Here is an 18,210-nt window from a genome sequence, read left to right on the forward strand (position 1 = left end):
AGGATGTGGGGAAAAGGGTACACTTGTTCATTGCTGGTGGGACTGCAAATTGGTGCGGCCAATTTGGAAAGCAGTATGGAGATTCCTGGGAAAGCTGGGAATGGAACCACCATTTGACTCAGCTATCCCCCTTCTCGGACTATTCCCTAAAGACCTTAAAAGAGCGTACTCTAGGGATACAGCTGCATTGATGTTCATAGCAGCACAATTCACAATAGCTAGATTGTGGAACCAACCTAGATGCCCTTCAATAGATGAATGGATAAAAAAAATGTGGCATTTATACACAATGGAGTATTACTCAGCACTAAAAAATGACAAAATCATGGCATTTGCAGGGAAATGGATGGTACTAGAGCAGATTATGCTAAGTGAAGCTAGCCAATCCCTAAATAAGAAATGCCAAATGTCATCTTTGATATAAGGAGAGCAACTAAGAACAGAGCAGGGAGGAAGAGCATGAGAAGAAGATTAACATTAAACAGGGACGAGAGGTGGGAGGGAAAGGGAGAGAGAAGGGAAATTGCATGGAAATGGAAGGAGACTCTCATCATTATACAAAATTACATATAAGAGGAAGTCAGGGGAAAGTGGAAAAAAAAACAAGGGAGAGAAATGAAGTACAGTAGATGGGGTAGAGAGAGAAGATGGGAAGGGAGGGGAGGGGAGGGGGGATAGTAGAGGATAGGAAAGGCAGCAGAATACAACAGACACTAGTATGGCAATATGTAAAAACGTGGATGTGTAACCGATGTGATTCTGCAATCTGTATACGGGGGAAAAATGGCAGTTCATAACCCACTTGAATCAAATGTATGAAATATGGTATGTCTAGAGCTATGTAATATTTTAAACAACTAATAATAAAATGATCATATAGAGACATGACAAGCAGATGGTGTGTGTAGTCCTAAAATCAATCACTTTTAAAGAATATTTTTGGAAGAATCTGGGAAATTTGAATATGAACTGATAAGTACTAAGTATTAACTTCAGGTATAATATTATAGTTTTTACTATATAGGAAAATGTCTTCTAGAATCAGGTATATGTATCTATCTTAGATATATGTACCCATATATATGTAATTTGGGATATCGACTTCTCCCCATTTCCATAAGAGGAAGGTAAAACTACTTAAAGAATAATCACTTGAGGTGGTTGAGATCAGTCTGCACAAGATGCCCCAGTCATGGTCTGGCTCTATCAAAATGCATGTGTCCAATGAGTAGGCCTGTTTCTATGGTGGACCTGGCCTGTACCTGCAGAATTCTAAGATAGTGGCTTCCTGATGATCACAGCACCAACAGGACCTGGAGGAACTGACTAGGATAGCTCTTTGCCCAAAAGCAAGTAGATATGGTAGCATCCAATTCTCATATTAAGTAATGCACACATATCCAGAAATCTACAAATCTAAATAGGGGGAATGTCATTTGAGGTAATGGAGGCTTGTCTCAAGACCACAAACCTGGTAACCAAAACAGGTGTCTTCATGCACAAGGAATCTACCAAAGGGTCTATCTTGGTCAAAAAGAAAACCAGATTCCTGAGGGAGAACCTAACTCTGATGAGCATATAATTATTAGATTTTAGAGCTCTTTACCAACTAGCAAGATCTCACTGTGGGGAGGACCATTACAAATAATGGATAAATAAAAGAGGCAGGGAGGGGAAGGAATGGAATTTCAAATACATGGAAAAGACAAAGGTTACTTAAGTAAAGGCATCAAAGTAGAAATGTGAGAAACGGAAAGAAGTTAGAACCAGAGAGAACTAAAAAGGAGGGTGGAGGAGTAAAGAAGCAGAGCGGGGGAGACAAAACGAGCAGGAACAGGGAGGATGGATAAAACACAACATTGGGCGAGGGGGATCGATGAAATTTGAAATGGCAAAGGAAACAGAAGGACAGAGGGGGCAGGAAGTACAAGACAGACAGCTGGTCAAAGGTGGAGGGGGGTAGAATTTGGAACAGAGAATAGTTGAATGTATTTTTTCCCATCTCTGTACTCAAAGAAACTTAAATAGCAGAAGCTCAGAAGGGAGGAAGAAGGAAGGGAAGGACAGAGGGAGGGAATGAAGGGAAGATGGGTGAACTAAGGTGAGCAGGAGGGAGCCCAGGGAAAGGAGAGTGATTTGGATGTGTGGAAGGAGGAAGATGAAGAAATGGAATGAGTATAGCACATATTTCAGAGGCACATAAGGAGATGAGCCTTAGTTCAGGTGTAAGAGATATTTTATGTCACATTCCAGAATTATGTAATTAAAATTTGCCATAAGAATACAAGAAAATATTTTGATCAGGCAATATTTCTATGGCCGACCTGAATCATAACTCGTTTTCTATAAATGCAAAGATACAACTACACTGGAAAAACAAGAGGGCACAGCTCTGAGGTCTTCCATGCATTATTAAGTAATACAAATCAGCCTATTGGGACTCCTTGTTTTCCCCAAGACCCTGCTCTCATCTACTGGGGACTTTATCAAATAAATTGGCCTAAGGCTGCTGAATATTTTCCACCCATTGTGTCCACAAAATAAGACAAAAGGCAAATTGGGTTAACATAATTAATGCAGACAGAAATCTGGCTAAATACTACAAAAAAAACAAAACAAAAAACATTCTCACTATTTTTCATGTGCTGGATTATCTAGACTGTTGAATACAATGATGACACTAATCCAATGATTACCAACATCTTTACTTTCCTTCCATTAGGCAAGATTTAACTGGAGAATTGACAGATCTCTCTAGAACGCAAATCTTTCCCAGGACACATGAGTTTGACTGACAACTCACAAAATAATTCTGGAATGCATGCAAAATTAGACTCACATGCAATTTTCATGCAAAGGAAAACCCATCCATCAACAGAATAGTGGCTCTCAGAAAACGGTCAAGATTCTGAGAACTCAAACTAGGAAATCTTATGTTTTAAGAAGCCACAATCATATTTTTATTTCCAATATCTAATGTTTTGTTTTCCAGCACATGAACAAGATCAGAATGTCTCAAAAATTATTATTACAAGATTTCAAACTGCAGTAGTTTGTTTGACAATTACTGGTTTTGCAATTTTGGGGAGGAAACAAGGTGGTAAAATCAGATTCCTAGATTCTTCTGTTTTGTTTTTCAAATAGGTAAAAGAAAATACTCTCCATTGTGAGTATTTTCTTTTACCTATTTGAAAATCTATAGTCTAGATTTATGAGTTTGGAACAAGCCTAGTATCTATAATTCCTAAGTTTGATTACTACATACATAGCACAGAATGCGGACGTTATAACAATTGTAGAACATATTCAAATGAAACCAGGGTAAAGAGCAAGATCACAATGCCTCCTGCCTGGATACTCACTATTTGGTAGAGTCAGATAACTGATATTCTCGTCGTCTGTCATAGCATTCCTGGATTCCAGGATCATTCCACAAACTCTTTATTGCATCTACATATGGATTCTCAAAAGCAGACACCTTCTCCACATCAACTTCTCGAACTAATTGTGCATGAGCCTGTTTAACAAAAAAAAAAAAACAGTGGCAGTTTTAATACCCTTTTCATTACTTCCCAAATGACCTTTGATTTACACGTTACATTGTGCATGATTCAAGTAACATCTTCCTTCTTAGACTAATTTTCAAATTGATTCATAATAAAGTTACGCTTCATATTTTTAATTTTTCTTAGAGAAAACAATCTCAAGTCTTTCTTTCTACAGGAAACCTTAAGGCTATTTAAAGTTGATCAGAAAAACTGTAAGAACGCAGAGTGTTCAGCTCTCTTGCCAGAACAGTAATAAAGTCATCTTACGTATGCTGAGATGTTTTCAGGCAAGTATGGTGACCCTAAAACTATTAATATTAAATTATTATCCCCTCTATGTTTATAAATTATTATAATAAACACATACCACATCAGCCCATAACTATTACAATGTCTTAGCAGAAACTCAGAATCATCAACTAATCAGGTGATTTTTTAACGGTTCACTTTTAGGGTAGGGTATAAAACCACCAGAAGAACAGTTAATATTAATGATTAATTTGAACAATAATAATCATCTTCCCTCTACCCCTACACACTCCAACCTCCAAAATATTTTCTATCTGCCTTGTCTATATTATCAGATTAAGGACCCCACTCAATTTTTTAACCATAAAAAAGTTCTTATTTTCATTATACTACATTTATCAGGAAAGAGGGATTTAAAATATTTTTCAATAAGATTGAAATAACAATATTTTTTATTAACCAAACATCATTTATTCTCAAATTAGCCAGAATATATCACTAATAATCCTAATGAAATTAGGTTTTATTGAATGTAATATATACGCAAATTAGACATACATATAAATATGCAAATAAAAATAAATATAATAACTAATTAATTTGAAAACTGGAGGCAGATGGCTGATAATTATTGAAAGAGTCCTGAGTTTGCATAGAGATACAAACTTTTTAACAAGGTTAGCAAGGCTATCATGATTACATCTTGGCTAAATTATTCATTCTAGCCCTGTTTGGATCCCAACCTTTACCTTTCTTCTCTTCCCATAAGTAGGACAAGACCTTTTTTAATACACTAATTTTGACTTAAGGTTTTAAGAAGTTCAACACACTCTAGACTTAAGAAATCCCCTTTCTTATGAGTTCTACTCTGACCACAACAATCAGATCTAGCAAGGAGAAGCCCTAGCTCCACTCTGTTATCTGATCTTGGAAATGGATTCCTATAGTTATTTTCAGGAATTAGTCCCAGTCTAGCCAATGCTTTGTTAACCTATCAGCAATGTTAACAGCGTGGAGTTCTGAATCCCATCCTTGGTGGGGCCTACCTCAATCAGAGTTCCTTCTGATTGGAGCCTTTCAAAAACAGTGGCCCAAGTGAATGTCCAGGCTGTGCTTTGCTTGGCTCAACAGCCACACTGTTAAATCAGGTTGAACTTTCTTGTTCCCAAAGACTGGGCTGAACCCATCTGCTCTGCCTATAGAATTGGCCCTCCTCCAAGTGTATGAGGCTTCCTTCACTCTGCCCAACATCAGCAAGTACGGCTAACATCAGGTTTCAACCCCTCCCTTTCTGCCCTTGCTCACTAAGCATGAACAAGCACTAACTTTGTGTCCTGAGATAGGACAATTGACCACCCCTGATATAATCCTAAATTACATATCCCATGGGTTCTCTTGAGAAATCTGAGAATATTGAGGAAGGCAAAAGGTGGGATGGAAGCAGGGACATATGCCAAATGTTTTCCTGTTGGATATAGTCTAAAGTCATACAACCTGGGACACAGTAGGTGACATTGGTGGGTACTTTTAATGGATGCTGATGACTGAATAATTTTCTGGCATTTTACTACAATAATATGTAGACAAATTCCATTATGTACTAGGTGAAATGGCTAAGACTGCTTTCCGGATTGGGTAAAAGTACATGGTGACATAGGTTAGGGTAGGTAGAATTTCCAAAATGAATTTGATAACTCACTCCACTAGGCCAAGCAATGGCATTTGGAAAGAGTCCATCCATTACTTACCGTTACTTACTCTCATAGAACTACAGAATTCTTAACAACGCTTAGTTCAGTAGCTGGAATAGGGGCATTTACGTGATATTTGTTATTATCTTTCTCCCTAATGATAGTATAAGTTCCAAGACAGGCTCAACAATGCATTATCAGGGCCTAGCAAAGTGTCTGATACCTGGTGAATGATAAGTATTTGTAAAATGAAAGAAGGAAGGAAGGAAGAAAGAAGAGTGGGTACTAAAGTAGGCTGGAAATTACGACACCTAAATTCTAATTCTGGCTTTACCTATAATGCGAGTGATGATTCTTATGAGAAATTACATTTTTATATAAATTTTCCCTGTCCATAAACATAAGACAACTCAACCAAAACACCTATGATCTCATCTAGCATAAATTGCATGACTGTAAATATATGTAATAAACACACCCACAATGTGTAACACTGAAGAGTTATGACACTGTTCCTCTATGAGCACACAATATCATTCAGCAAAATATACCTTATTATCTCTAACCATAGCTGAGAAGACAGGGCAGAACATAGCTAACTTTGTACATGAGCAAGTTCAATGCAGTATGGACTGAGTAGGTATCAGAGAGAAGATAGGAGTTAGCTAGACAACAGGTGAAGATGAAGATTCATGAGGCTTCCAAAGAGAAGGAATAACACAAACAAAACCTTTGTAGGCGAAATAAACATGATACCTTCTTTTAACTGTGGGGGTGGGGGGATGGTCTTGTGAGGAAAAATCATGGTGATTCAATTCACACAAACCTGTATAATGAATGCCATATCATTTGTCTCAGTGCTGAATCTATAACTCTCAAGTCAACCTCCATCATCTAAGAAAGAATATTGCCCTTAATATACACTGATCACTGTGCTGCCTTCACCCAGGTCAGGATTTCTAAGTCACTTTTAAAGCTGAAGTTAAGAATTCCATCCTTGCTCTTTTTGGAAAAAGGCATTCAAATATAATCAATTATAATTTGCATTTATGTAGGAGCTTTCATGTGATGTTCTCTAAGTTATTTAAAAGCTTGGCGGCATTTTGTAAAACACACACAGAACTCAAAAATTGTTGACATAAACATTCCCAAAGGAATAGCAATCCTTGATTTTTTTTTGTAAAAAACATTTTGCATTGTGGAAATAATATTTTTTAGTATGTTAGAATAGAAAGATAAATTAGGTTCTATTAAAAATTTGCCCAAATGTCAAACAGTAGTAAAAAATTATAAATAATTATGTTAAATTAAAACAATTATCAATAAAATTGCATATGATGAAGTCGCCTTCAATAACATAAATAATAAGTCAATTATAATTAACCTATTTTAAGCATTGTACACAGAAAAGCAAAATGTGTTAATGAATCATAAAAATAAAATGTAAAATATAAATTTATTTCATTTTAAGTTACTGTTGAGCACATTGGGTGGAGATATTTAATGCTGAATGCTAGCTTTCAGAACTCTTAGGAAGCTCATGGCAAGCCTTAGAAGGAACACTGTGAGAACTCTAAAAAGTTCCTCTTAGGAATTCTGGCAGAATTCTAGGGAAAGGCCACATGGAAACTGTGAGATGTGCCAATGTGGTAATGTCTTGTTTTTGTGACATGGTGATCATAAAATTCAGGTAAATCTTAGATGTGTTGATATTTCCATGGTTGTTTCTGCAAAGGGAAGAAGGAACAGAGGTCCTACCACATAGGTCTTAGGTCTTACCCTGCCCACGAGGGCCAAGCTTTCAAATGAAATTTTAAAAATCTCATGGTCACTTTGAAAGGATTTTCAAAAACTCATTAACAGCTCAAGGTGGCTTTACACTGGAATGTCACACCTATTTTTATTCCTACACTCTGGAACTAAAAACCAAATGGTAACTTCCACATTTGCTGAAGCTCTTAGACACAAATATTCAGCTCATTAGATCTGCTCTGTTTGAAGGGGAGACTTTGGAGGACCTCTGAATCAGAAATGATAGGGACCACCATCAGAGTCTGTTTTAATTCTAAACTGAGGCTCCCATCTTTCTACATTTTCCATTTGACTCTAAATACGGGGGGCGGGGGGAACCAACAACAATCCAGCTAGCTTTGTTTTCCTCTGCTCAAAGGAAGCACATAACAGAGTGATAAACCCTCAGACTGGCCTATTTGCCTTATCCCACCCAGTTGTAGCTGAGAATGACTTTGCATTAGGTAGCCAATATCTCTATAAACCTCTGCTTCCTGGTTACCTTACTCTCCCATCCATTATATGGGGTAATAACTGCTTTAACTTTACAGGGTTAAATTACAGAATGCATATAAAATACATAAAGGTGGAGCCTAATATCTAAAGCTACTGGTTATTTAAAAGGCAAAAACAAAAGGAAAAATAGCACAGAAAATATAAGCCATGGTATATATGTACAATCTAGCCTCTGTGCCCTTGGCATGTCATCCAACTCTTAATTTGTTCAAATGGGAAATGACATTCTGGAAACCCTTACTGGATATTGGGTCTCTGAGTCCTCAAATTTGTAAATGCCCCTCAGCATCAAATTTACAGCAGAAAACTTGGACACAGTTATTCATCAGACTTCTTCACCTTTTTCTGACCCCTTTATAGCCTGAACAGCTGGCCCTCTCTCAGGTACACTGCACACAGCGACAGTTGTTGCTGCATCTTTTTAAATAAGCATTACTACATAAATGACAACAATAAAGTCATACCGAGTCGCTGCTGTCTGGGTTCACGTTATTGACTGACTCATTCCATAGAAAAGCCTCTCTGCAGTTATGATGCAACTCATTGCTCAGCAAAATTACAAGTTACTGCATGACACAGCCTCTTGAAGCCCCTCCTGAAGATTATGGATCCTGTTTGAAATCTACTGGTGGCAGGGATCTACTTATTCTTCTTTGCTAAGTTCTCATATCCCTCTTAAACTTGGTATTAGATGAAGACTATTCAGTCTCTCACTGAGCAATTTAAAGAATCATGGTCATAAGTGAAGAGGTAGAGCTTGATATCATCCTGAGACCAACCAGATTTTAATTGTATCATATTTCACCATATAATCATCATGATTTTCTGCCATTTTTTTGGGGGGTGGGGGCAAAAAAGTGGGGTGCAACCATTATGTGAAGCTATTTTTTTAAAAATTGTGTCAGTATTATTTAAAAATCATTTATTACTTATTTATTAGTAAATCATCTTTGGTGCAAGATTAGGATGCATGAAGTACTAATGAATATGCATTAAAACTGAATAGTCCAAATCAACACACATCATTTCTTCACAATAGTGAAGTTAAGAGATGTTAGTAAAATGCCTAAAACAAGTATTATAAGTACTATAAAATACAAGAAGGGCTGAAGAAGTAGCTCAATGGCAGAGCACTTGCCTAACATGGGTGAGGTCTTGGGTTCAATCCCCAGCATCAGAATAAAAGAAAAATAAAATATTGCTGGAAATATCTTTCTCTTTTGGGTTTTGCTTTCCAATAGGCTATCTGACTTATTCCAACACAAAGTAGATTCCCTCCTGGGTGGAGGAAATATTCCTTTATCATTTAAAACATTCTTTTTCTTTTAAAAGAACTCAAATCTCTTTTCTGGCCCTATTACTAATTTTTCAAGTAAATATTCTTCTATTTAGTTCTGTGCTTGTCATCTTCCTACTTCATGTTTGTCACCATATCCTAATTATCAGAAGCAATGACACTGGAGGTCAGATGCTTGACGCAGTATGGCAAAATATAAACCAAGCAGTTCCAAAGAGTGTGGGACTGATGTAATTTACATGGTCCTATTACAAAGAATCTTGCCCTCAGGTCTGCAAAATCTTGCATTACCAGGGCACAGTGGTACACGCCTGTAATCCCAGTGACTCCAGAGGCTGAAACAGGAGAACCACAAGTTCTATTTTCAGCAACTTAGCTAGACCCTGTCTCAAAACAAAATTAAAATAAAATTTAAAAAATAAATAAATAGGGATGCAGTTCAGAGGTAAAATGGCCCTGAGTTCAAAATCCCCAGTACCTAAATAAATAAACAAATAAATCTTACACTCTTTGAAGTCCCACTTATTACCTTTATGATTATGATGGTAACATCATAGTATGGGTATATGCACATAAGCATCATAAATACTACCTAAAGAACAGTTTATTTTCAGAGAGTTTATACAAAGTCATAGTGTGATAAAGAAGAAACTGGGAAGGGAGACTCTTTTAAAGATTTACAAATCATTAAGATTAGGGAATGGGCTGAGGTTTTGGCTCAGAGGTAGAGTGCTCACCTGGCATGAGTGGGACACTGGGTTCGATCCTCAGCACCATATAAAAATAAAATAAAGGTATTGTGTCCACCTACAACTAAAAAGCAATATTGAAAAAAAGATTAGGGAATATATGTATGGATGCCTTCAAAGAATATTTGTGGGACATTAGTTACTTGAGATTTTAATAGCTATCTATTTGACAAGTAGGTTCCAAAGTCAAAGTAAGACCAATGTAGAGAATGGTAGTTATAAGAAGTTAAACAGATGTCTGTACTGCAAAATGCAGAAGCTTCAAGAAGACAATGGAGCTGGGAATCTGTGAGCTAAGGGTTGGAGTTCTCAAACTTGTTTGACCATGGAGGCTATCTTCCTTTCAACTGGTTGATAGGATTGTTGTACTTATGGATAACATTTTTAAAACATGGAGTAGGGAGTGAGAACCTGAACAGCCAACAGGGGCTTGATTTTATACAAATACAACAACTTCCTGGCTGATTCTCCCCCAGTCTGGCATAGTACGTAAATGCCTTGCTTTATGGATTCATATCATCGTCATTTCTGAGATCATATATTATATGTGGATCATTTCCTGATATTACCTCTCAGAAAAAAAAAAAGAAATCTAATCACGTTAGCCCTTTGTAATGTCTGTGCTCCTATAATCTTATTAACCAGAGGAATATGTTGCTGCTGGCTTGGGATTTTATTGTTTGACAAAAGAGAAAACAGATAAAGAAGACTCCCCAACTCAGTTTCGTAGACTTTCAGAGCCCTCAAAGTAAAATGAACAAGTTCCTTAATGTTTTGAGGCCCAGACACTCCTGAGCATTCCAAGGTCCAGCACAGGGGTACAATCTTTCTGGAACACCCTGTATGAAATAGGCACCTGGAGAAGGAAAGGAGCTTTTCAAATAGCTTGTCTAAATGCCCCTTTAATACAGAGAAGAAACTGTTCTATTAGTAAAAATATGAAACAAAATAATAGCAGTGATACCTCTTTGTCCTGAGAAAAAGAGTAATGAAATATTCAGAATGTGAGTAGAAATGAAGGAAACCCATATCTTACCAGAAAGATTTTTAAATAAACAGAAGTCATATAATGTCACTTTGGTAAGGACATAAATTTTAGGAAGATTATAGGTAGTAATCAACTGTGGAACGTTACTGGGACCAGTACTAAGAAACTGGTGACTTTCTATTGAGAGTGTGATGATGCAGTTTACCAACCACACCATGATACTTTTGAGTATAAAAAAGGCTACTAAAATTGTTAATGTCATGCAACTCTAAAATATTTATTTATTGACCAACAAATCAGTTGTACTATGTTGGCATTATTCAAGGAAATACATATTTTTTAAAACATTAATTCCAAATACAAAATTATTTCTTATAAATGTAACTTTCATTGTTCATGTAGATTAAAAAAGAAACACGAGCAGAAATATTTTTGTTGGTACCTTCTTGTACTTGAATCATGCTCTTAGCTATATCTGTATTTTATAATGTGTCTCTGACATTTTTCAGAAGACTAATTTTTTTTCAAAATGGACATATTATACTTTTAAATATTTAAATATTGCTTGCAATATTCTTTTTTAAAAATCTTTTTTAAAAAAGAATATTAACATTGAAATTGTTAATGTTTTCAATTCAATTCTTCTCTGCAGACCTTAATATAATTAATTTGCAAATATCCTCTCTTTGGAGGCTGAGGTACTTGATAAGGTCAGAACAAATTCTGCTAAATGGAAGATATTTCCTACACTATTATATTTTTCATGTGAAAATATGTAAATATTTAAGTTCAAATATTTTCATAGGAACTACCTTCCAATAGGAACCTACTGTTCTTAAATATGTTTTGAAGATGAAACTCACAACTAGTAGGTTGTTGAGGGTCATTAAGACACAATTGTGACTTATATGTGAGCCATAACTAACTCCAAGTGCATTTCTGATCCATAAGCTTTATTTCATATATATAGTACTTTACAATGACACTTTTTTCCATCAAGAACTATATTTATATCATTACCACAAAATACTCTTATTTCCACAATGACTTTTAAAACATTTTAAATAATCAAAAGGTTTTACTATTGTATCCAAAGCCATGCTAAGTATTTCACTTTATCAACAAATTTTTAAAAGTTTGACTTGGATTCCATGAATTAGTGGGTGAAAAAAAAAAACAACTAAACCATCAATTATTTGTAAATGATTTCTTCTGTTTAGGGGAGTTAATGAATTAAAAACTACTGCTTTAATTTTTGTACATGTGTAAGAATAGCTGGAATAAATGATGAGCTAAATTAGATTAGAAGGGAAGTCACTTTATCAAATGAAAAGTCATTAAGGACTGATATAAAAATACATTTTCTGCAACTGCACATGTAAAATGTCATCTTTGGGCAAAGTCTTCTGAGAATACCCACAAACTTTTGAAGTAGATATAAATCCTTTTTCAGAAGACTTAGGCCTTTAAAATTTTCTGTGGTTGATGACATCACTATGGCTACAACGGTGGATGCTAAATATTAACAATCTTTACATAAGTTATACATTATCATTGACTTTAAGAAACAAACAAAAAGCTCAGTATTTTTTTTTGTTGTTGTTGTTAAACATGTATTTTAAGGTTTTTCAAAGCTTATTATGGCTAAAATAATTTGTCCCAAAATAAAAACATCAATCAAACAATGAATTGAATAGTAATAGATTTATAGCAAATAGTCACTGAAGCAAAAGCTTTTTAGACCACACAGACTGCTCAGTCCTGATTTTCCACACGTATTTCACATGACAAAAACTTCCCATTGACCCTGCTTACTGCTGGGCTGGTGGGTGCGTGGGTCTTGCAGCTTGCAGAGAACAGCATGACTTGTAGAGGCAGCAGCAGCACATGCCTCTACATCTTTGAGACTAGAAGGGGCTGGATGTCTCCAGTCACTTGTTGGAACTTTCTATTCAGTAGAAATGCCACATGCTGTCTTTGAAAGGGAGGTACAGTTAACAATGAGTCTGGGAAGGATGTGGAAAAGTGTTGGAACAGATATGAGATTTAATCAAGCAAGAAGTTTATATACCTGCACAGACAAATCTGGAAACACAAAGTAAATGTCTATTAATGCTAAACTGGCTTATTTTAATGCAGATATTAATAAGAATGCTTTATTAAAAATGAAAACCTGTGACAAATGCTAAAGTGGTGGGATGTTAGGACAACAGGTATCAAGTTTAGTATCTGAATCTCAGTCACACTGGGACTCATTATTAGCCTATATATGGAGAAGACTTGGCTTTCATACCAAGAAGGCTAGAAGTGAGGTCTCACATACCACTTGATTTAGTACAATTTTTTAAGAGGTCAATATCTAAAATTCAGAGATTTCACATTAAGAATAACAAAACCCAAACACACACACACACACACACACACACACACCCCAAAACAAAACACACGAATACCTACTCTTTTTGATAAACTGAAAGACTAAGCAATATTGCCCATATTCCAAGGTGACAAGGAGCTCTAGTGAGGTTGGCTACCAACTGACTCTCACATTGGCAAGAATAAAGAAGGGAACACATAATTTGTTACAGAAGTTAAGCATATTCTATGTCCTATAATGCAAAAACTATGTTGGATCAAAGAACAAAACCTGGCCACCTTCATATTACCTACCAGACCCCAAAATAATTTGAACTTACCCCTGCCCAAACCTACAACTCCCAGGGCTTTTGTGTAATTCTTGCATTCTCTGTTTGATAAGGAGGCTTGTATACTTTGCATATGAAGAACTGAGAATTACTCTGAATTTGACTCCTACAAATCAACATTTTCTTAGCTTATTGGCTAAGATTCATTAAAAACCTGTGTAGCTGAGACCTTCCAATGTTTTCTCTTCCTGGTCCTTTAATTTATGCGCTAAAAGCTTGTGCTCTGAGTTCTAATACACACAGACCTAACTGAGAAAAACACGGCATGCATTAGGTACCAAAGAGTACCACATGGTTTGGGTTGTTAGGAATATCACATACACAGTGGCTCAGGGCCTGTGGCTTTGGAGTTAGATGCATGGAATGAGATCATTTACATACTTTGGCACTCCTGTAAAGCCTTGATTTCCTTACTCCAAAGTGAAGTTCTGAAAACTACTTCACAGTACTGTTGTAAAGATTAAAAGTAAGAATATACATAAAAGAGCAGAGTAATAAGCACATACTAATGCGTCAATAAACAGAAATAATCTTTAGTTTGTACCTCAGGTATAACACAAGGGGAACAATGGTGGAATATCCTTGTGAAATATCCTCTCTTAACACTTTTTTGTATTCAGTGAAACTTGGGGATCTGTTCAAAAATTATAATTTCTAGGATTCCTACCAACATGTTGTAGCACTATCAGTTTTGTACCGCAAGGAAATGCTGTTTTAAATTCTTAAGATATAGATTATATATAAAAATTATAATTACCACTGGTGATTATTTTATAGTTAGAATTGTTTTTCAACTAGAAGGATGTTGACTTTCAGTGACACAAAAAGGTTGTTTTTTTTCCCCCCCACCTACAGGAAAGCCTAAATCTCCTTAGACTGTATTCCTCTCAATGTTTTCAAAACACACAAAGACCACAATATAATCAAAAACTTGTCTAAGCCAGGTACAGTAGCACATATGTGTAATCCCAGGAGCTAAAAAAGCAAGGCTCTAAGCAACTCAGTGAGATCCTATCTCTAAATAAAATATAAAATAAGGCTGGGGATGTGGCTTAGTGGTCCAGTGCCCCTGAGTTCAATCCCTAAACAAAACAAACAAACAAAAAACCTTGTCTAACACACCCCATTAGATGTGCCTGAAGGCTTTACCTGATTTTTTGTGTGTGTGTGTGTGTGTGTGTGTGTGATTGATATCTAGGTGTTCTCCACTCTTTGAATTCTTTATTTTTAAATTCTTCATACATCCTCACCTGAGGTTCAATCTTTTGTGTCAAAAACTTCACTCTTCAGCAAGCATTTTACCATCTGCTCTCCTAGTTTGCTTCCTCTTCAACTCTAAAGAGCTTCCCATGAAAGTGATTGGTGACACAGCACTAGTCATGAAATACCACAAACCAAATCAATCTTTATATAATCCAAAAAAACACACCAACTTGCACTGCTTTCTCAGGAAGATGAAAATGCATATTGCCTCTTTTTTGTGTTACTGGTTATATTGCTATTTTAAAAAAGTTTTTGTGTGATTTCTAAATTTAGCCCCGGCTTCCTTTTCACTGTGTCATCTGAGCTACCATCCATTTCTGATAACATTCTGATCTTCACTCCAAAGAACCTATATAGAAACTGCCTGTCAGAAGGAAGTTAACCTTTCACTAACCTCTTTTGTGCTTGCAGGCAAGGAGTGCCCCGGACAGAACAAGAGACCACGTCTCCCTTCTCCAGTTTCTATTGGCACTATCTCCATATATTTTACATATTTTAAAATCTCCTATACCTGGTTATAGGAAATACCAACCATTCTAGAGCATCAACATCTATTAAACCAGTCTCTTGCTGGGAAAATATGAGTTAAAGGAAGATGTTGATCTCTTTCAACCTAACGCAGAAGACTGGGGTGAAATAAAACAAGAGGTGGTGGGTGAGGAGACTGCTGGTTTGCTGATATGAGATGAAAAACAATGGCACACAGACAGAAACTTCTGAATTATCTACCTGGATTAATTACCATTCTATGAAAATACTCTGTTCTTTTGTTTTCTACTCATGGTTATCAGATTTAATAAATTAAGATTATTAATAAAATTTAAAATTTAAATTTATAGAGATTTAAACTTTTTTGGAATAAAGGGAAAACTTCAAGCAATATGTTCAAAATTTTGAGCAGAAACAATCAGGGGGTCTATGTAGTAAACACAGTATGGGATTTTCATATTTATGAAGACAAAATAGCAGTAGAATCTAATTAAAAAATAAATCTGGGGGAAAAGGATGTGTGGTGGGACTCGTCCTTCCCAGAATTCACTACATCCTCCCATTTGAGCCTTTCTCAGTTATTCTTATCCTCTCAGGACACTGATGGTCTTCATGACACTCACTGGGCATCAAGCTACATATTGTCTGGTACTGCTGTTTACCTGTTCCAGGTCTGTATGTACAGAATTTCTAACAATGCTGCATATTACTTTAGGTCAGACTGTCTAATATTTCTTGTATCAGAATGTTAGTGACAGACCAGTAAGTACTTGTAAAACAGAACAAAGATATCTTCACTTCTGATGTATTTGTCCAGAAATGAAATTTAAGAGGACTGAAGGGAACACTAGAGAGACGGTACAATGACCAGTTCTGGACAGAGGCAGCAGTCCTACTCAGGAAACTGGGAGACCTACTGGGTCTCTGGTAAAATGTGAGATTAGCTCCAGAACCTTTATCTGTGAAGGGTTGACTTATGTAACTGGGCCATCGGATTCAATAATGCCAGAGATGCCTTGCTCTAACGATTACATATTTAAACAAACTGAAGTGATATTAAAATATTTAACCAGTGATAGAAACACAAAAGAGCAGGGTCCTAGGCTTTCCTTGTTTCCTCATGTCAACCTTTGAGGGCTGGATGTCTTGTGATCACTCTGGGAACCTGGAGCAGAAGCTGTAATGGCATTGTTTATATTTTAACACTGGAGGGGCTGGGGGCGTGTAGCTTGTTCTTTAGCATATGTGGGGACCTGAATTTGATTTTTTGCACTAAATGAATAGACAAACACTGGTATTGTGTTATCAATGGGTATTATAAGTAATAACTCATAGTCATTTTATTCAAAACTCAGTATTCTTATATGAAGGTCAGAGTTGCTTACAGAGCTTAAAATAAAAAGAAAATAGATCCGGAGGCTTCCCAGTCTCAGGCCACCAATGTGGGGCCGGCTTCCATGGGGTGCTACTCATGGTCTATGGGCTGTCTGGGCTGTCGGACTAAGCTGCAGGAGCCTGCCACTGGAGAAGCTGTTCACACTTGCAGGACTTTAGGGACCTTTCTGCAGCACCAGACAAGGTCAGAAGCCCAATTAAGATTCAGGGGGCTGAAGTGGGTGGCATAACCAAATTCCTAAGCAAGAATTCCTAAGCAAGGAGCAGGAGCTGTGGGTGACAGAGCACTTGCTGCATGATAAGAATGAAGATTTCAGAAACTTGCAGCAAATGAAATAACTGTGTCAAAAAAAAAAAAATAACAACTCAGTTGAAGCATTGGATTATCTTACTTTTGGTTCCCTCAGAAGAAACCGATAATTTTTCAAATGAAAATTATTTGATCCTGGAGGTAACTGCAGTAGCTGAGGGTCAGGAGGCAATGCTATTTACTTCAGAGATATTCGATATGTATCAGCAATATGTTGCATATAAAAGATGGCATATTGAAACCCCAAAATACTTTTCAAGTGAAATCAGTGGCCTTAGACATGCATCTGCAGCACTGGTGGTTCAAAAGCCTATAAACACATGGAATTTGAAGGGGGAGCGTACAGAGTACCAAAGACAGAGAAGCAAGGCCTCATTCAACTAGCATCATGACAATGGCAATATTACCCCAGCCCACTGAGATTAATCTGGTGAGTAAAACTAAAGATTTGAGAATTGATACTAAGTCAGTCAATGGAGCTGGGAGTCAGCAAGTAAATTCCACAGTCTATCCAGATCCCAACATGTGTTGTTTCTGAATATCAATGAGAGACCTTAACCGAAAAATAGAGAGATAGCTATGAAAAAGTTACATGCAAAGATGTACAGTATGCATCTAGAGGAAAAAACAAGTAAAAGATACAGTACTGGGAAGATTCAGGTTGGAACTAAAGGAAGATCAGAGAAAATGAGAACATTTTCTATAGAACTGGATCACAGATCATAAAATAAACCAATCATTGCACAGTCTTGAAACTTTTATACAAGGAGATTATCTACTGTATGAACTTATACAGTCACTGAAGGACTACGCTCATTACAAATCTTTACTAGAAATTATTTCCTAAAAGTTTAGGTTGATTTGTTATTAAAGTATTAGCTTAGGAAAATTCTATAGCACATCAATTTGCGTATTCACCAGTATTCTCTCCTAAAAAGTTACAATTGGAAGTAATATGCATATTCTTAATGTAAAATTAATACAGTTTTCCCTCAATGCATTAGTAAAAACATACATAATCATGACTGCTATTATAAATCTTGCACTCTTGTGTACAAAAAGTACATGAAGTCCTCTGTTTTACGTAAAATACTTAAAATTAAATGTAAAATATTTTTAAATAAATAAAAAGGAAACAGAAATTTCCACCCATGCTATCAGTGATATATATCTTTTATTCCTCTCCTTCCCACCCTTATAATTCAATATTTTTTCAGGT

At 36.2% G+C, this 18,210-nt stretch overlaps 1 protein-coding gene and 1 pseudogene across 1 annotated transcript in view; one reads left to right on the forward strand and one right to left on the reverse strand.

Annotated features, from left to right (window-relative positions):
- The window catches only part of LOC107148216 (guanine nucleotide-binding protein G(q) subunit alpha), a 229,699-nt gene that overhangs the window by 80,556 nt on the left and 130,933 nt on the right, over window positions 1-18,210 (reverse strand). Inside the window, exon 3 of the mRNA XM_048806945.1 lies at window positions 3,363-3,517. Coding sequence (XP_048662902.1) covers window positions 3,363-3,517 — 155 coding nt within the window. The remainder of the gene's footprint in view (window positions 1-3,362; window positions 3,518-18,210) is intronic.
- LOC107148217 lies at window positions 16,955-17,838 on the forward strand (annotated as a pseudogene).

This window comes from Marmota marmota, unplaced genomic scaffold (assembly GCF_001458135.2).
Source record: "Marmota marmota marmota unplaced genomic scaffold, marMar, whole genome shotgun sequence".
NCBI classification, from domain to species: Eukaryota; Metazoa; Chordata; class Mammalia; order Rodentia; family Sciuridae; genus Marmota; species Marmota marmota.